The 20,649-nt window shown below is 33.2% G+C and overlaps 1 protein-coding gene across 3 annotated transcripts; it reads right to left on the reverse strand.

Moving 5' to 3' along the window:
• Positions 1 to 1,814: 1,814 nt before the first annotated feature.
• Positions 1,815 to 19,672, reverse strand: LOC122635673 (glutamate decarboxylase). Of its 3 annotated transcripts, XM_043826153.1 has the most exons (11): positions 19,339 to 19,667; positions 17,973 to 18,058; positions 17,553 to 17,643; positions 14,442 to 14,678; positions 8,927 to 9,243; positions 8,523 to 8,774; positions 8,057 to 8,124; positions 4,501 to 4,579; positions 2,792 to 2,941; positions 2,454 to 2,648; positions 1,815 to 2,346 (listed from the first exon to the last, which is right to left on the reverse strand). In XM_043826153.1, exons 2-11 carry the CDS (start codon positions 18,027 to 18,029, stop codon positions 2,173 to 2,175), a joined length of 1,620 nt encoding a protein of 539 aa, XP_043682088.1. In that variant the 5' UTR covers positions 18,030 to 18,058; positions 19,339 to 19,667; the 3' UTR covers positions 1,815 to 2,172. The 3 variants fall into 3 exon arrangements, with proteins under 3 accessions (XP_043682088.1, XP_043682089.1, XP_043682090.1); XM_043826154.1 differs by lacking the exon at positions 17,973 to 18,058 and having other exon boundaries at positions 19,339 to 19,666; XM_043826155.1 differs by lacking the exons at positions 1,815 to 2,346; positions 2,454 to 2,648 and adding an exon at positions 2,681 to 2,730 and having other exon boundaries at positions 2,761 to 2,941; positions 19,339 to 19,672.
• Between the last annotated feature and the right edge of the window lie 977 nt (positions 19,673 to 20,649).

The raw sequence follows: 20,649 nt of genomic DNA on the forward strand, positions 1-20,649 counted from the left end.
GTTATAAATAATAATCACTTTGCAATAACAAAAGAAATCAAATGATCAATCTTTAAAAGTTTAAACAATCGAACTTTTGACAACCATTCATGCGAATATTTGAAAAGCATGTACTTTCATGGGTTTGTGTTTTGTATTTTAAAATTGTCTCAACACTAAATAAATATATATATATATATATATATACATATTATATTATATATATATTTGTTTATATATATATATATATAATATATATGTTTTGACATTTATATTTTTATATATATATATAATTCATTACACTTTGTTTTGCTCGAACTGTTCAACAGTAAACAATAATATTATATAATTACGTCAGTATATAATATAATAATAAATGCAGGATATATTCCATATTCGATATTTTTTTTTTCTGCAAACGATTCGATAAATAACAATATTCTTTTCTCTTCGTAATCGATATTTATATAACAAAAATAATGCACAGCATCGATAACTATACTCTAAGCAAGAAGCCACGAGTTATAAACGTATTTATTTATGTAATATTTAATCATTGTGGCATTTCGTTCGTAAACTCTTTTTTTTTTTAATCCTGATATCTCTCTATATAATAGGCATAGTTAGTTAGTTGATTAGTTATTTATTTAATTACTTTACTCATTTGCGATTCGTTGTAACTCGTACAACACAATAACAACAACAACGACGATTCAACGCATATAATAATTGAAGTGCAAGCGTAACGCAATTTATATTATGACGCTTAGATCATTTTTATCTATTTTTTCTCAGATATTTTTATAGGTATTTGACGAGTTTATAATTGAAATTAATTTCTAGTTTCTAATTGCGTAAATGTGCAAGCGTAACGCAATTCGTGTGTTTACATCTTTTTTATATTTTTATTCGTACGTTTTTGATTTTTCTCAAATGTTTAGATCTTACGAATTTAGGATTAACATTAATTTCTAATTGATTCTAATAAATGAATCGAATAGAAGAGTTCGAACGTGCATCTTCATATATATTGACGTTGTTATTGCTTTGATCTATCATAAATGAATTCGTGCAATTAATATACTTCCATCTTTTGTTTCTATTACCTTTTTTTATATGTATGTATGTTTGTATGTATGTATGTCTGTATATATGTATGTATTTATTTACATACGTGGTTTAGAAAGAAAGAGATAGAGAGTAAAGTGAAAATCTGATATATATATATTTTTTTATTTATTCATTTCTTTATTTTATTTAACTTTTTATACGGCCGGAAATATCTACTTTGTTGTAACTTGACAGTTTTTACTTTTTTTTTTCTTTTGTAATTATTTTCATGTGGATATGCTGTGTACTTCCCTTACAGAACTAAATATCTTAAATACTATGAGTATCTTTTAACCGTCGTCAGTTTGTTGCTTTTTTATATCTTTTTCTTTCTTTTTCTTCGTTTCATTTAGTTATTGTTTTTATTTATTTTTTTGTTTCCCCATGCGTTCACACTTGCGTTAACAACTTGCAATCTTTCTTCGTACGCTATTAGTTTCTTAATTTAAACAATGATGTCAACACTTATAAACGAATTATGTTAATATCTATTGCCCTAAGGAACGATTAAGGAATACGTTCGGTGCATCAGGCTCGAATTTAAAGCTTAATATATTTACTTATTTCGTTTTTAATAAATAACAACAAGATATATATATATATACATATATATATATATATATATATATATATATACATAAAATATCTAATTTAATTTTTGCAAATAAAATGAAAAACGATATAGAAAAAATGTAATCGCAATGAATAGTTTGTCGATAGAAAGAGAATTTTTTTTTGCCAAAAATGATACTAAAATTAGATTTTTAAAAACGATCGAAAGTGATCATAATTTAGCTGATTATTCTATAAAAATAAAAAAGAAAAGAATAGAATAAAATAAGGCCGCATGCATCCGTCCGTATTAACATATGTTTCTTACCAATAATATTCCATGAATTATGCAAATCTGAGTTTTGACCGCGCGAGTTTTGTACACGTCTAGATAAACATCATTCGTCAATTTAGTTTCCTCGATAATGAACGATTTAGATCAATCGTCGCTCGCGCGGTTTTATTCGTATCGATAGAATGAATAGATAAATGAGAAAGATCGATCGATCGATTTTATTCTAGGCAAGTAGCTTAGAGATCATGACCCAGTCGATCCATCTCAGCCAATAGGAAATCAACGTCAGCTTCTGTCACTGCGGCACTCGAAATGATATTTCTAAAGAAGTTGGGTCTCCTATCATCGGGTTGATAACCAACCATCAATGTACCAGCTTGCATCATACGACCTTTCAGGATCGGGCAGATCTAAGAACGATTAATTTTATTTATTTTTGTTGTTGTTATTTTGTAAAAACATTTTTCTCTTTTTTAAATCTTCATTCGTTCTGAAAACTTCGTCTCTGAAAACTTACTTCTCCCAAAATCTTTTCTCTTTCCGGTCCATGCGGCATATTTCTAACGCGCGTTGGCAAATACCAGAAACATACGTTCACCATTTCAGGCTCGAGAATCAAGTAGTATCTGTCTGGCATTTGTTTGATTCGTCTGACCATGTATTCTGTTAGTTCCATTAACCTGTCCATGTGTTTTTCAAAACCTTCCGTACCCTATCGTACAAGAGAAAAGATTTGTCATCGCTTTGTACGATTATTCTTCAATTAAATTTCTTCATTCCTCGTATATATATATATATATATATATATATATATATATATATATAAACGGATATATTTTTTATTTCTTGACTTACTTTAGCTCGCCATTGTAGCCAGAGTTTGAAAATGTCATTGTGACGACCGCATTGAATAACTTTGTCGCCGGTATCATATTGTACATCATAGAGTTTATCAGTCATGAACAAGTATTCCGCTGACATTTGATTACAGCTAATTAATAGACCCTATAATCGAAAAAAAAAAGAAAGATAAAAATGTGACACGTTGGAGTATCGTAGAGAGGTTGGCCGTTCATTTTCATGTGATAAAACGTCGTCGAGGTAAATTTACAGAGTTGTCGAGAGACGAGAAGGGTTGGAGGAGAGGAGAGGAGAGAAGAGGAGAGGAGAGGAGAGGAGAGGAGAGGAGAGGGAAAGAGAGGGGAAGGAAGAGTAAAGAGCTGCTTGCCTGGATCGATACGGGTGTTTAACACATGCGCAAGAGGAGGGAGTTACACCGGTATTGAATTTACAAAATGGCGGGGGTTTACTCAAACCACCTGGATATTCCACCATTTCGTTTTTCGACTACCTGTTAAACGTTGGGACATTAAACGGTGATTAGGGAATAAACGCCATTTTGTCTCGGGTGGATTAATTCTAACTTCTTATTAAGGTTTTGTCGAATGGATTTGGTAATTAGGCTTTTGGATTACGGATGATACGTATATAAACGCATACCATTTGTACAATGAGACCATCTTCTTTATTTTTTTTTTTTTTTGTAGAATTCATGAGAATTTTTTCAATAAGAAAATTGAGAGAGATAATTCCGTAATAAAGAAAAACATTAATAATCAATCGGGAAACAACTAACTTTACGTTTTGTGTTCGAATAATAATTTCTTTTTTTTTTTGTAGATAGAAGATACAATTTTGTAGAAAACAGAGTAACAACTGAACGCGAAACATTACCATTTTCTTGTGGAATAATTCGATAAGAAAGTTTGCTAGCAAGAAACGAACGACAGCAAGAGGAAGAATGATCTACAAAAGCAAGATGTGGTGCAGCCGGTGTACGGAATTTTAATATAGGAAGAAAAGGGGAAAAGGGAAAGAGAGAAAGAGAGAGAGGGAGAGGGAGAGGGAAATGTTCGTGAAAGATAGATAGAGAGAGAGAGAGAGAGAGAGAGAGAGAGAGAGAGAGAGAGAGAGAGAGAGAGAGAGAGAGTAGAGTTAGCAATAACTACGGTGTCTGGGTGGTTGCAAGGTAGTTGGATCGGAGGGATAGACCCTCCAACAATCCAGCGGCACTTCGTCGGCAGTTCGCCGACGGACTATGGCAACATATGTTATCTCTTAGTTTAATTAAATTCCAGGAGTGTGCGGGCACGTAGGTCCACCCCTTAGTATGGAATGCCATAGCGTTGTTATGTCATCGCCCTTTCCAATGGTATTCGAACACGTCAAATCTCACGTCGTTCGTCAGCAATTTCGTCCAATCTTTTTTGACGCCCACTAGATGGTTCTATTTTTTGTTTCTTTTTTTGTTTTCTCTTTTTATTTTCTTTCCAAGCCGTCAGATTTATCATAATTTTGATTTATATCTTTTAATATGTACAAGTATCCGTCGAATCTAATCGCGTCGATCGTATCAGTGATTTTATCGAATCGTTTTTTCAACACCTACACCTCCTAGATACTACATTGTTTCATGTTTTTGTTCCTTTTTTTTTCTTTTGTCTTTCAATTCTTCTCAAGAGTTATGTATTGTCTTGTTAGATTTGTTATAATTGTTTACTTACATCCTGCTTGAAGTGTATGGTCGAACATTGAAGTAAAGTTCCCATCAATTTGTGCGGATTCCACGTTACCGAGTCGGCCCTGTAGAAAATATATTCCAAATTGTTTATAGGAATTTCATGGGAGTGAAGTTTATCGAGTCTTAGGTCGGAACTATCGTTCACTTTGACGCATCCTATCTGGAAGCTGTCGAAGCGAAGTATATATATATATATGTATATACATATGTATATAGTATATATATATGTATATAGTATATATACATACATCGAGCCTGACTGAAAAAGCTCAGTTCAGTTAAGCTCAGCTGGCCGTCAAACTCTTATCCACTCCCATAGGGACCAATAGGGGATAAAATATGAGTTATCTTCATATGCCCTGTATTCCACTCTTCAGGGGTCCATCGATTCGAGAGAAGAGCTATTAATATAGCCACGGGATCGGATTTAACCCTCAGCTAACTTCACACACACCCCTTCGATAGGAGAAAACCTGCTGTGTGTGTTGTGTAGTAACCCTTCTTAATCCAAGAGATCACGAAATACTAGAACCTGCCTTGATGGTGGTCTTTGACACCAATTTGTGGCTTCGTTTATACGTTAAACCGATCATTAGGACAAATTAAATGTCTCGAGGAATTTTGATTATCTATTAATTCATTAATTTATATTTATCGACGAATTTCAATGTTAAAATATTTGTCGAAGTGATTTAAAACGTGAGTCCGATGAAAATTTAATGTATTCTATTATTTAATATATATATATATATATATATATATATATTTCAAATCTGTTTCGTTGACAAATGTTATCGTTCCTTTTGCAAATGACACATATAACACATCATACTGACCCTTTATGCCCTTTTAACTATACTGTGAATGATTCAAGGACACTTGAAATACCCTGAAAGAGACTCATGTCGTCGACAGACCACTATCCATTTGTCACTCTTCACTTTCCTCTTGGATGCACGAATTTCTTGTCCCATGTTAGCTCAAATCTTTCTTTTCTTTTTCTATTCTCTTTTTCTTTTTTTATTTTATTGTTTTTCCTTTGATTTTTCCCGTGATTAATATAGTTTTTTCTATTTATCAATGTTGCTTAAAAAATTCTATTCTACGGCGATCTTTACTTTTTTCTTTCGAACCTATCAGAATGAAATGTAAAGAAAGAAGAAAATTTCTTTTCGACTAAGCAAATCTAAGCTCTCGTAGAACCGTGTATAATATAAAGCTTCAAGTTGATTAATGCGATTCGCAGCTGGGGTTGGCGCTTGTAACAACCCTCTCTCTTTCTCTTTCTCTCTCTGTTTGACTCTCTTCTCAAATTCGTTCCTCATGCCAATTCCAAAAGCTACGTGGAACATGAACACGCATACCGTACGTATGTTAGTATTCGACTACTAATTACCATAATTATCATTGAAGCATTAAATGGAAAACATAAATTTAGAGCTTCGATTACAGCCTTTGCACATATCTATTCTTTGTTATTCAGACCGATGTAATTACCATAATTATTACTACCTAACTTTTTATATAATATAAAAAAATATGCTAATAAATATTTAAAGAAGAAGAAGATAGAAAAGAAAGAAATAATAATAAAATAAAATGAAACGGGATAAAACAAATATTTTTAGAAAAATTCCAATATCATGCATTGTATCAAAATCGTTCTATGGAACAATTTGTACATTGTAGAAGGAAAAAAAACTCTTCGCGATGAGAAGAAGTTAATAGAGATTGGGTGGGGTGTGGAAACGAGGACAAAAAGAAGAAAAGAAAAGAAAAAAGGAAAGAAAAAATAAAAACAAAAAAATCTCAGAACTTATTGTCAGATATCGTGTCTATTATTTGATGTCCTCCAACCTGTCTTGCTTGGAAGACCTTTTACTCGTAATCATTTGTGACTTTTTGACATAGCGACGAAATCACAGTAGTTCCTCTTTTCGAAACGATTTTCTACGTACATCTACATGCTATATGAAACAGAAAGAGAGAGAGAAAAAGAGGGAAAGAGAGATAGAGATATATACAAATAGAGATAGATAGATAGATAGAGAAAGAGAAAAGGACAGTGAATGAGTGAGAAAGAAAGAGAGGTAGGTCCCTTTGTACGAGTTTAATCCAGCATTGTCGAGGCACAGGCTTTTATTTCAAGCTCGCGGAGGAGGATGGTGTACAGCACACGGATGCTGTGGCGCGTCAATATAAGAGGAGAGTTCTGTTCTGCAAATGCGCTCCAGGGAACCGATCCAGCTGTTGCTCGTGCCATGGACTTTCTCTTCTTCTCGTTTGCCATTTTAATCAAGACCTTCAGGAAGGAAGTACCGACTGACAGTACAGTCCATTCCAAAAGAAAGAAAGAAAGAAAGAAGGACAGCATAAAAAAAGGAGAAAGAGAAAAAAACCTTTCAATAACCGGAATAATCTTCTTCTATCGATTATTAAATAAATAGAAAGAAAAAGGAAAAAGAAAAAAGTAGAAACGGATGTACATCGTTCGTATTAATGAAATTAATTGAAGAATTCGAAAAATATTGCGAATCGAATTTTGAAGAGTCTTATTATATTAAAAAAAAAGGCAAACAAATAGTAGATCGATTAAATTTATTTTGATATTTATATTGCACATATAGGATTTATTCATAAAAATTATTAAAGAAAACAAATATATATATATATATACATACATATATCTGTGTATGTACTGACAATTTTTTACTATTTATTGGCACAACGACGAACTCTCATTTTATATCTTCGTAGGAGCATATGCAGGATTTCAATTTTTAAGAGCAAGAGAGAGAGAGAGAGAGAGAGAGAGAGAGAGAGAGAGAGAGAGAGAAAAGCGAGAGAGGAGACCTCGTGCTACATTTTTTTAGGGTCACGGACTGTCTGTTATCGATTTGAGGGATACAGATGCGCTCAGATGCAAATCGTGGATTAATCTCGGCATCCCTATCGTTCCCAGCCGCTGCTTTCAGTTTGAACAAAACACAATAGCACGAAAATACACTGACCCCCATCGTATCGAACTATGAAACGTAGATAGAAATTTCTCTTACATATGTATATTCGTTCGTATTCAATCGATAATTATGTTTTTAAAATCAATTATTACTCGACACGATTACACGTGGTAAATTGTTTCGAGAGTTTTTCTTTTGAAGAATCTTTTTCAGATACTCTTAGCAGTCGCTAAGATTTTTTACGATATATTTTATAGCAATATGTTGCATATATATATGATATCTTTTGATCCTTGCATTTAGGTATTATCATGCGATATTATGTATATGTATATATATATATATATATATATATATATATATATATATATATACATATATTCAGGATCTTCCTTAAAACCCTATAAGTATTGATTTTTTTATTCTATATACTCCGCTAAGCCTTGATTTCTTTTTTTTTCTTTTTTGAAGCCTAAGGATCCATAAAGCTAAGCCCTTAGCCGAACTATAATAAAACTCGTAGATCAAGTCGGGCGGGCCCTATGTAAAAAGTTAGAAATTCTGTTGTTTAGGACTCACCGTTCGATGCCAGTCAATCTTGGATGTCTATACTTTCGAGATAGAAGTAAACCGCCGCCCCAAGCTGCCTGTAAAAATAAATAAAAGAAAAATGAAATGAAAAAGCGGAAGATGTATTTTTTGAATACATATAAATATCGCGAACAATGTGAAACTCGATATATTCACGTTTAAATGGTCGCTTAAATACTGACTTATAAATCCGACGTTTTCCCAGCTTTCCCGCGAGCAATTTGATTTGAATTCAACAAGGGTGACTCTATTCGACAGATTCTCCGTTTCTCACATTTATTATTTACGTTAAGGCTCTTTCGTAACTTGGCATTTAGGTATTATCTCGTGCGAATTATCCTGAATAATTCGTATTTGATCGACAGATAGGCAGACAGAGAGACAAACAGACAGACAGACAGACAGACAGACAGATAGTTAGACAGATAAATAAATAGATTGAAATTTTACTCACATCTATGTGAAGCCAAAGCTTGTATTTCTTGCAAATATCAGCTATTTCTGGAATTGAATCGAATGCACCGATCACGGTCGTCCCTGCTGTTGCATTTACGAAGAATGGTATATGACCTTTAGCCTTGCGTTCTAGGATAAGTTCCTCCAATTTCGATGGTATTATTCGACCACGTTCGTCGCTTGGTACCATAACGCAATTATCGGTACCCAAACCGCAAACAGCAGCGCACGATTTCACGGAATAATGGCACTGATTTTCAACAAGATAATATTACACATTTCAAAACAAGGAAATGTTGGAAAAATTAAATGAGAGCCGAGTATAAAGATTCGATTTGATTAAAAAAAAAAAAAAAAAAATAAAATAAAAAGAAAAATAAAAAGAAGAAAGAACGATCGTACCTGATCGGACGTAAACATAACGAGTTGACCTCCTATCGAAGAAAGACCACGTTCTTTATACGAGGGAAACATTTTATGTCTCGCTGCTAGGAACGCATATAAATTGCTGATGGATCCACCTGGTGCTAGGATCGAATCGCCGCAATTCCAACCGATCAATTCTCTCATCTTTTGTAGAACAACATTTTCCATTAATATGAAAACCGGGGCGATCTCGTAAGTGAACATGTTTGTATTCGCCGTCGCCGTCAACCATTCGCCGGCCATCGACACCAAGTCAAGACCGCAGGACAGTTGGTTGAAGAAATGTGGATGTCCTTTGGTAGTAAAAAAAAAAAAAAATTTATATGAAGGAAAGATATCTTTTATAATCAATATAAATTCGTGGATAGGTTGGTCGATTAATTTTATTAAATTAATGACTTTCTTTCATAGAAATCAAGTTTTCTTCTAAGTAACGATCGTGATTGCTTCAAATGGTATTAGATGTTAATGACACTTAATGACACTGCTCTAACTCTGGCGTAATTAATAATTTTGACAGGGCACGTGCTTAAAAACTTTTTTACCCTAGGTGTCAACCCTAATCTATATGTTCTCATGGACACTGGCAAAGGTTAAAGGTATATGGAAGAGAGAGAAGAGAGAGAGAGAGCTTTAAGCTCCTCGCTGAGTACGTTGTCATCCGCTTGGCTGAACATCGTGCACGGATCAAGTCTAATGCTTCTGTTTGATGGGAGTCTGCCTTCTGGTGTAACCAGGGGTGTGCCTACGACCATCACTATTGCATATACATTGTTAGTTGTATGTACTACTACGTATTCTCCCTTCAGTATCTCATTCTTCTCGTATCTTTCATTGTTGTTGATTTTCTTTCGCTTTTTTAAAACAAAAGAAGTTTTCTACAATGATCTTGCTAAATGCGTTCATAGTACTTACTTGCTTATTTTCTTTCGTTTTTCGTTGAACACTGATTCGCTATTTGAATTTGTTCTTTTCTTTTTTCTTTTTTCGTATCTTCTTTTTTAGCATTTCTTTTCTTTCCTTCTTTTTTCTTTTCTTTTCTTTTCCTTCCTCCTTCTTATTACATCAGCAATAGAAACGTTTTCACGTGCGATAATATTGGCAGTAAGAATCTTTTAATCTTATAGTATTAGCCAAGTAGATTGACGTTTGACAGGATCCTTTTTTGGGATGTCGGATGTTAGCCACACCCTTCTTTCGAATCCGAGTAAAGTGACGTTAAAGTCTGTCGAAGATAATCTCGCGAGATTTTTTCTTTTCCTCCCTCCTTCCTCTTCTATCCTTTTCTTCTTTCTTCGAATGATTATTAGAAAAAAAATATCTACACGTTTGTGACTTGACTCGATATATATTGCGATCGAGCATTTGCACAAATGCGCTCGGGGATAATACATTTGAAATTGTGTTTAGAGTATTGATCGTAAAATTTGATAGTACATTTTTTTCTTCTTCTTTTCTCTCGCAGAGAGAATACGTCGATAGGACTGGTTCGATAAAAAGTCACCCTCAAAATGTGATATCGTGCAATGGTATTCGAGCCGTTTGTCGCGCTGTTATTCGCAATTATCTTGGTCTGGAGATCGTGGCACGCGTCCGGTTTGGGGAGAAGAAAGATTTCCCTCTCTCCCTCTTTTGTCTCTGTCTCTCTTTTTCTTCCGATTTTTTCTCCTTTTCTCTCTTTAGTTTGACGACGACATCGAACGCTGAACATGGTCGAAAGTCTAAGGGTGTAGTAGGGTCGATGGTCCGAAGCGCCCGCATTTTGCGCGTCACACGCGTCGCTGCTCGACTAGATTGTTTGCAGAGGCTCTCAAACTGTACGTTCTTCGTGGTAGGATAGATGCAGGAAAAGCAAACATGGATTATACCAAATGCGCGAGATAAGCCGATTTAAGTCTAACTAATGTAAATTTTCTTCTCTACCAAGAAACGCACGTTTCGCCAGTTGATATTGATTTTTAGCGAAAATTTCTTGTTTTTTTTTTTTTCTATTGAAATTACATTTTGACTTCTTAAAACTTTGATGTTACTGATTAATCTTTAAAAATTCGTAGAAAAATTTGCCCGTATCTTCGTTAGAATAAATTGCGTGTATTTATCTAGTAAGAAAATCACTAAGAGTTGGAAATCTTAATAGGAAAATTTTTTATTGAGAAGTGTCATATTTCTATTGAAACAATATATCCATATTTTTGTGAATAAATGAAAATAATTAAAAAAGAGACAGACAGTATATCACTGATTTAACACAAATGAATATTGTGCAAAAATTGTTTACGTAAAAGTCCGAATTCTCTTATCGAGAATCATTTGATAAGATATATAGGAAATTGTTTCTTTCGGTCCTATAGACAAGGCAACGATTAGAGTCTCCCGTGGAATCATTTTCCAACTAATTTACTCTTGTCTTTCGTTGTGTGCCTGAAAGAAACCGAGTGGCTTCGTAAGCCACGAGGAGAACCTGTTCGAAGCAGACCCCTCTAGTGATATATTAGAACTCAGGATTTGTATGAAGAGAAGTGTGTAACCCTGGCTTAACGTTAATGCTGTATAATCAATCATATCGTTCAAGAAGATGGAAAACACTTAGCGAATTTTCAAACGAATAACATTTTTGCAATCATTTTATTTTTCCTTTTCATTTACCTATATTAATGAGCAAGTTGACGCGAAGGAAAAAGAAATAAGTGAATAAATAATAAAAGTGGCAACTTTCTTTTTTGATATTTTTTTTTACTGTTCGTTCTCAATTATCATCTTCTTTTGCGTTTCATTCGTATTAACGAGCAGGTTGATATGAAGATAAATAAATGAATAATAAAAACGGTAAGGAATTTTTATCGTTTCATTGTTCGTTTCTGAAAATATTTTTTGTCTGAATTCCACAAATAGCTATCGATACTAATTTAAATTCCTTAGCTGTTATACTCTCCAACGTTTTCGACGCTGGAGAATCGCAAAAGGGGCCTTTTCCCTACGAACTGTATCGTTCTAGTCATCCCCTATGCTCACCCCTATTTACCGTTTCACCCTACTCTCTCTCCACCGGGGGAAAATCGTGTAGAAATGGCTCTTAATTACACCGATCTTATAGAATTCGCCACCCTGTGCCCAATGGTGCCACGTGCGTTGACACTATCGAGGGTATTTTTTTTTACATTTAATTTTTTTTTGTTTAGGTATGGCCTGCATTTTCTTTTTGCCTTCGAATTTCTGCACTTAATTTTGCAATTAATATCGGTACATTAATCGTTTATAATCTTCTATTTCTTATTTCTTTTTTTGTTTCAATATTCTTGCATTTAATAGGTGAATATCAATTGGTCAGAATTCTCTTTTATTAATTTTTAATTCGTTATCGTATTTGTTTGCAACAAGTATCATGTAGTTAGTAGCAAATAAAATTTGGGTTAAGTCTTTGAAGAATTGTATAATCTCTTTTCAAATTAGAAACTTACCAAATGGAAGACAACTGTTTCTTAGCCAAAGTTTTTTAGCCTAAAGGTATTGAAGAAACTAGAGTATCCGTTTTCAATAATAGACAAAATGTAGATCGAAGAAGAATAGAAAGAATATTTTGTAGTTTCGATTTTAGGTCACACTTACGTACATACACACACCACAAAGTTTAATCCTAGTTACATTTAAACTACTTTCAAGTGGAATAAGGTAGAACGTATTCAGCCGACGGATAATAAGTTTCACAATTTACATAATCCAATGATTTAAAAAATTCGACATATAGCTTGCAAATAATTTATGATCGCAAAAATAAGAGAAAGAAAGACAAATAAACAAGAAAACAAAAAAAAAAGGTATGCGTTCTTTACGTATCTTTATATTTTATGTATCTCTTTGTAAAATCTTATCGAACTGTTAAGTTTGATCGATCGAAAATGCCAGACGGATTCTATCATATTTCATTTTAAAATCCTATGTGAAGGTAGCTTTACGGACTCTTTCGGTGTCTTTATTTCTGTCCTTGATCTACTTGCTCACGCATGTTTGAAGATGAAAAGGTTTCCTTCGTCGATTTCTTTCTTCGGTGCATGTATTCTTTTTCTTTGTCTTACGTTTGAAAAGTACCTATCAAAGACAACCTTAATAATATTTCTAATCTCTCTTCAATCATTTTTAATTTTTTTCAAGATTTTTTATTCACGATTTTCTCTCCCACATTCTTTCTCTTTTCTTTCATCATGATATTAAATTTTCGATATTAGTATAAAAAAAAAAAAATATCGAAAAATTTATCCCACGATACAACAGTAGGAAGTTAGGAGAAAAAAGATAGATAGATAGATAGATAGATAGATAGATAGAGAGAGAGAATAAGAAACTCCGAGGGTACTCTTTCTCGATACTTGCCAGCACATAATCTAATAACGAGTTTTTGTCAGCACGTATATCAACGTACACGTGCCCTACGATAGCAGAGAGGGATGACGTTTCCATCCATTCCCACTCCACCCTCTCAAACTCTCTTGGCATCGTTCGATCGCAGAGAGAGACGACGTTGGACAGATTTCTGGCCTAACTTTGGTTAGGTCTCTCTTCTATTGTGCATTAGCATCCATTCAGCTTGGTAATCGAATCTTCTGGAGGAGATTTGGCGAACTTTGTGGTTCTCTACGTCGCTGGTTGACTTTCCAAACATTATTAGGATTCTCGAAATTAAATTTATTTTGTCCTGATTCTCATTTTTATTTTATCAATATTCCTTATAATTTGTAAAGTTTTAAATTTATAAAAGATGCTTTAATCCTTGTAGTTTATTTTTTCTCAATATATTTTTCTTCCTATTTTTACGCTAAATTTTCTACATTATATATGTGTGCGTGTGTGTGTGTGTGTTGATGAGTACTCAGGATCATTTTATTTTTTACAAATATCTCATTTACCTCTCATTGTTCGTAGTTTCATATTTTTTTAATATCTCTGTTTTTTTTTTTTTTTATGGTGAATGTGTCAGGGGTGTTAGGGAATGTCCGGAAGTATCTTTTTAGCGAGCTTATCTTCGTCGTCTCCCTCCCATAGGCAACTTCGCCGTATGCTAAATTGAATATGAAATTATGTGGCTTATCACCCTCGTGGATCGAGAAGGATGATAGTGGTTTGAAGCATATTCGGTCGTTCTCATATTTCTTTTTATCTCGTCTCACTTTTTTCCTATCTTAATCTTCCTATAAATTATATTCTTATCCCGAAGAAAAAAGTGATAACTATGTTTTTCGACACTACGTCAATACTCGTTTCTTTTTTCGCCTTCGTAGTATTAAGAAAAAAAATAAAAAATATTTAAAAAGGACCGAATCATACAGGGACAAAAGTCGATTGCTCCTCGATCTCATTTCTTTTTTCTTTCCTTTCACATCGTAAGAAAGTTTTGATGCACGAAAAATAAATCGGTAAAAAAAGTAATTGAGTTTTAAAATCATCGTAGAAACTTTCGTTTCATTCTGTAGAAAATGATCGTACGAAATTGACTTACCCGTTCTCACTTGATACTTTAATGTCGTCGAACAGTCGATCAGTAGTTGTTGCAAAGTCAGACCAGTGTCGGGTATCTCAAGATCAAGCAAACGAATCATTTCCGATGGATGACGAAAATCTAGGACCTTAGCGTTTCGATCGTTCGTTGCTTTGATGTAATCCAATAGGATGTCCACGACCTTCATCAAGAACTCTTTCGTCGCTGGATAACTTTCGGCATTGTGAGGCAGGATGTCTAGGATTGAGATAAAAAAAAAAGGAAATTGAAATACACCAATTACGATGAAATTGCGTTAAAAATTAATTTCCATTAATTTGGATAGAATCTCTGAGAAATAAATTTATGCCTAAAGTGTCCTTTATTTTTTTTTCTTTTTCTTTTCTTTTCTACGATCTAAGAAACAAAAAGAAAACAAAAAAAAAACATTGATAAAAACGCAAGTATGATAACTCTCTACTTGTTATAATCAAGTGAAATCTCTTCGATGATTAAAATAAACGATAAATTATTTTATCGTCATCCATTAGTCGGCGCTCGTTGCATACGTAATATTCGACCTACCATCGAGTTCATTTTGTTCATCCTCGTTGAATGAGACGTATTTCAGATGATTTCACCTCATCAAACAATTGAAAGTATAGACCTATTTTGACACACTCTCACTTGTTTGGTGGGATGACATCATCTTCGTCTTCTTCAGATCTTCGTTTTGCATCTTCCTCAATTTTCTTTTCGCATATTTCAGAGAGAGAGAGAGAGAGAGAGAGAGAGAGAGAGAGAGAGAGAAATCTTTTTCTAAATAAATTCTAAAATTCTGAGCATATACATATTTATTGTATACGTACAGTAATATTTCACTCGACAGTTTCGTTTCATCCATCATCAGATCAGCAATACTTTCAACTATACATGCAATAATATCAGGCTTTTTTGTTGTAATTTTCTTTTTTACGATAGAATGGTTCGACAACAGTGTTAGGAGGATTTCTTTAAAAAATAATAGGGAATGAAAAAAAAAGAAAATAAAATATAAAATACGATGGATCGTTTGAATGTGCTTCTACTAAATCCTTGGTAGATTGGCCTGTCCTTCTATCTTAGGCTAACCATAATGTATCCCATAGAATAAAACACCCTTCTCGTTTTCCATTGCATTAACGTGATCCCTTGGATAAACACAAGTTATACTGACTTCGAAGTTGTCTGGGTGTTTGTGTATGTGTAGGCACTTTACACTTTTTAATTTATCATCGTCATCATCATCATTATTATTGTTAATGTTATTGTTACTCTGAAAAATATTATCAGTTCGATTCTATTAAAATCTGAACAATGAAGTTTATCGAATAAGTGCCGTGTGTGGTTATTATCATTATTACTTATAAGAGATCATCGTTAAAAATATTATCTGGAGTTTGAAAAATCGTTAAACATTTTTCCGAGAAAGATACAAAATAAAAGAGAGAAAAAAAGACAGATAGAAAAAGAAAGAGAAGAGAGAGAGAGAGAGAGAGGGAGGGAAAGAGATAATGACTTTGAATATTCTTTGGAAACATTCACGTAGGTATATTCGAAAAGTATTTCTTTCAATGATCAAGAAGAAGGGTGCTGAATAATGCTTCCAATGTGAAAGTAAGGGAATATTGAACCTGATGGCGAATCGCTTTGAGCCTTTGGTTAGACAAGGGAAATCCTCGGCTTCCAACGGTTGGGATCCGGCTAATCCTACCCCATCAATCTAATGTCCAAATGCCATGCTCTCTCTCTTTCTCTCTTTCTATCTCTCTCTGCCTTTCTTTTCTTTTTTCCTCGAGGTTTATAGCACTTCTCAGAGTACAAATAAGGGAAGTAAATCGTTTCGTATATAACTGGCTAGATAAGAGATAAGAAAACGTTATTAATTCTTTATCAAGTCAAAGAAAAAAAAGAGTAATTGGATACAATTGTATCTCTCCATAGCTAAATATATTATTATGAATTAATATATAGATTTAATTACGAGCGATTAATTATTGTTACATTTTTTTTACTTTTATTTAAAGATAAAGGAAATCGTATTATTAATTTTATTATAGTTATTGCTCGTTGTAATCGTTTTGCACCAGATGTTTGCTTGGACCCTCAATGCTTCCTAACTTTAATCAAAACGATTCTTCTTAACGGGGGTTGTTATAAGTGGCAATTAGTTCTGGTAGTTTTGGCTATTTATAAACTGAGAAATTATGAGATCAATTTATAATTACAATATGGATCACTTTTCTTTTTCTGTCGTTGTTATTGTATTACGAATTCGAATAAATTTGAAATATATGTATGTATATAATTGGTTCGTGACTATACATCCGTGAAAAGTGATTTTTCTGATTAGCATGAAAAAGAAAAAGAGAAAAAATGAATCTTTTGAAAATTTGAATATGGTGGTCACGTCACGTAGCAGATACCTTATCGCTATCCGACACTTCCCAATGTGCAAACAGGAGACGTAGACTGCAAAACCCTTCTACTCTTTGTACCCTGCGGCGTGTAATCTGTCCTCAGCCACTCGCCGCCTAGGAAACCTCTCTTCGGGCCGATTCTAAATCCTCTATTATTATGCACCCCTTCGATGAAGCCGCAAGCTTCACGAAATCACGACAATATTGTGAGCTACGCGGATTTTTGTTTTTTTTTTCTTTGAAAAAGAGCATTGATTTTTTTTCTAAGTGTTTGATATATTGTAATCCTTTAATGATAACTCGATTTTTCAAAATTGGCTTGTTATGTAGCTAAAAAAATTATGTTCGTACGGATATTGAGAAGTTATATTCAGAAATACTGTGAGCTTCTCTTTAATGTGAGCTTGATATTTATAATTAGTCGTATTAATTGTTTTTAAATAGTTATTTATAAAAAAGGAAATAAATTTATATGCTTGGACAAAAAGGATTATAGTTATATTGATTCGAAAAGCGTGATTTAGAAGATAGTAAATATTGATACTAATTGGTTTTAGACAAAAATCACTTTGCATGCATAAAATTATACGTGCACATTATACGTGCGATTAGATAATTGTAGATATAAATGACGTATTTTGATATAAAAATAAATAGGTTTTTCATGACTTACCCGAGTATTTGAGGTTACAGTATTCCCTGGAGAGGGAGTAGGTATTTTCGTTACTCATTAGTCTTGTGGGTGAGTGCGTCCTTGCAAAATTCTGCAATTATAAGAAAGAAGAAGAAAAAAAAAACAGAAAAAAAAAGAAAAAAAATTGCATTCGTTATAATAAATCACAAATTATAGAATCTTCGGTTAATAAAATTATTCTTAAAATTTAAATTAGCAAATATTGTGAATCAGTGTAAAAATAATACTCTGATCTCTCTTGGTTTTATCTAGAAATAAATAAAATTGATTTAACATATCCCGTATATGAATAAAATTTTACAATAAATGAAATGACGACAAAGATTATCGATTAGGAAATGATGATAAAGATTATGATAAAATGATATGATGATGAGAACCGAGATACGGATGTCTTACATATAAGTATTCCTTGATTGCTGTGATTTTAGTGCCGATCATTTGCACATTGTCCATGTCTCTGCTTGTGTCCCTCGCTTCAGTCCCTACAACAGTCAAGTAAGATTTTCCGCTTCAGTCTTCGCTCGATTTTCGAGCTCGGGCTCGCCAAGAGAGATTATTCATTCATTCATTCATTTATTCATTTATTTATTTATTTATTTATTTTTTATATTTATGGATTTATTATTTCGTTGATAATTTTTTTTTGTATTTGTTTGCGAGAAAGCGAGAAGAAAAAACGTAGAGAAGAGAGCACGACAGGCCGAGCGACCACAAAAAAGAAACATGGACAGAGAGCAGACCTTGTTCGGCTATAATAATTAATATGATCAGAAGAAGCTTCATTTTTTAATCAGTTCAAATTTATTGAGCAAGTTTACGAGCAGATTTTAGCTTTGCTCTCTGAACTGATCGTTTGATTTAAAAGAATTAATCGCATTTTCAATCTTCTAGAACTAAAAAGAGAATGGGAATATGGACGAGAGGATTTATTTATGAGACATGCATATAATTATCTAAAGTGAAATGATTTAAGTGAACTAATTGAAATATATTTATTCTTTTTTAATTAACCCTTAAATGAGAACAATTTCATTAATTGGAACGTACAATTTTTTCTTTTCTTATTTTCTTTCTTTGACATACAATCTTTTTGTTTTTTTTTTTTATTCATCTATTCTACTTCTCTCCGTCGATATTATTTAAATAATTATTTACTTCATTACATTTGCACAAAGGATTCGTCTCGAAAATTTTAAAAACTATTTAAATACAATTTTTAAATGCATATTTTAAAATGCATTTACAAAATACAATAAATATAAATCCTTGAAATTAATCCTTTATAATATATTTTATAATCTATTCAATTAATTACCCCTATTAAGAGATTATAAAAATTTTCTATTCAACAGTATTATCATTATTACTACAATTTAATACGTACAAGAAACTTTCATATGTAGGAACTTTAATTCTTAGAAAATAAATCCGTCCGTCCCATTTATGTAACACTATCGAATCAATAATTAGCTCAATTCACGGACTAAACTATATCAACGGGCGATTCCTATCCTCTTTCATTCCGAATATTCATATGAAAAAGTAAGAAAATCATGCATTGAAATAAATGATTATTATCTCTTACAAAATACACTTATTAGCATATACTGAAAAAAAGCGTTAGCAGCTAGTTTTATATATATATATATATATATATATATATATATATATATATATATATTCAGAAAAAAAAGAAAAGAAAAGAAAAAATATATAATACATTAGAAAATAATAGAGAAATAGTAGAAGAGTAAGAACTAACCTTACGTATCCTCCGTCAATTGGCCGTCCTTTTTTAAATTGTTATATTCGATCGATGAAATTCGAAAAGGATTTCTTTGGAGGAAATCGTGGCACGATATCGAGCTGACGATTCGAGAAACGACGATGACGACGACGACGACGACGACGACGACGAGTATGACGATTATGACGACGACGACGACGACGACGACGACGATGACGACGACGACGACGACGACGACGACGACGACGATGGACTTCGGGGTGGTTTTCGAAGGGACTGGTTCGAGTCGAAAACTCCTGGACGACTCTGGAGCCTCGGCCTGACTCGGCCTGCGTCGAGTATGCCTGACCCAGTTTCCTCCTTCGAGTACGATCGACGCACGAGCGTGGGCATAGCAAAGACCAAGAGGGGGTTGTTTTTGCGTGGGCGTGGCTTCCACAACCACCGCTGTACTTAAGCAGAGAGATTGTTAAGGGGTGGATTCGACTGCGACGTATGCGAGGGCGGTTCCTACAGGCGTGTTCATATTTGGCCAATCCAATGTCATTCTCTGACGTCATGACACATCACACACGAATACAAATGCAAAAATACATATTATCTACGTCCAACCCTTCTTTTTTTCCTTCCTAAAAAACCATCCGTTGATTTTTCTCTTCTTTTTCTTTTCGTTTGCTCGTTTGTTTTTTATTTTTAACCCTCTTCTTCTTCTTTCTTTCTTTTTTTTTTCTTTTCGCTTTTTTCGTTTTCTTTTTAGTTTTTTCTTCTTTTTCAACTAGATGAATTATCAACCACCACGAGATTTTATATATATATTTATATATATATATTTTTTTTCTATATTCTTTTCCAGTTTTTTTTTTAGTCTTCTTTTTCTTTTCGGTTACATCTTTCACGAATGATTTATCAAGGATGGAATAGTTTTTCTAAAAGCTAGAAAATGGGTTGTGTTTCTTTCTTTTTTTTCTTTTTTCTTTTCCTACCTCTCAGATCGAACATTCAATGATCGTTTATTTAATGCTTATCAAAGTAATCGACGATAAGTATATATAATTTTTATTCGTATTTCGTAGAAAGATTAAGGGTATACGTATTTTTAGGATCGGAAAATCAGGTGATCTAGTTCGGAAGATTTATCAAGTAGGTAAGTCGACTAGAAAATATGTAAGAAAACGGAGGATGGGGAGGAGGAAGGCTGAAGAAGAGGGGGTTGGAGGAGGGGTGGAAAGCAAAGAAAAGTAGGAAAAAAAGGAAAAAAAAATTATTGTGTTCAACATTAAATGAACGTAGGTAGGTAGATGCTGGGAAAAATTCAATTGCTGCTGA

Source organism: Vespula pensylvanica, chromosome 19 (assembly GCF_014466175.1).
Source record: "Vespula pensylvanica isolate Volc-1 chromosome 19, ASM1446617v1, whole genome shotgun sequence".
Classification (NCBI taxonomy): Eukaryota; Metazoa; Arthropoda; class Insecta; order Hymenoptera; family Vespidae; genus Vespula; species Vespula pensylvanica.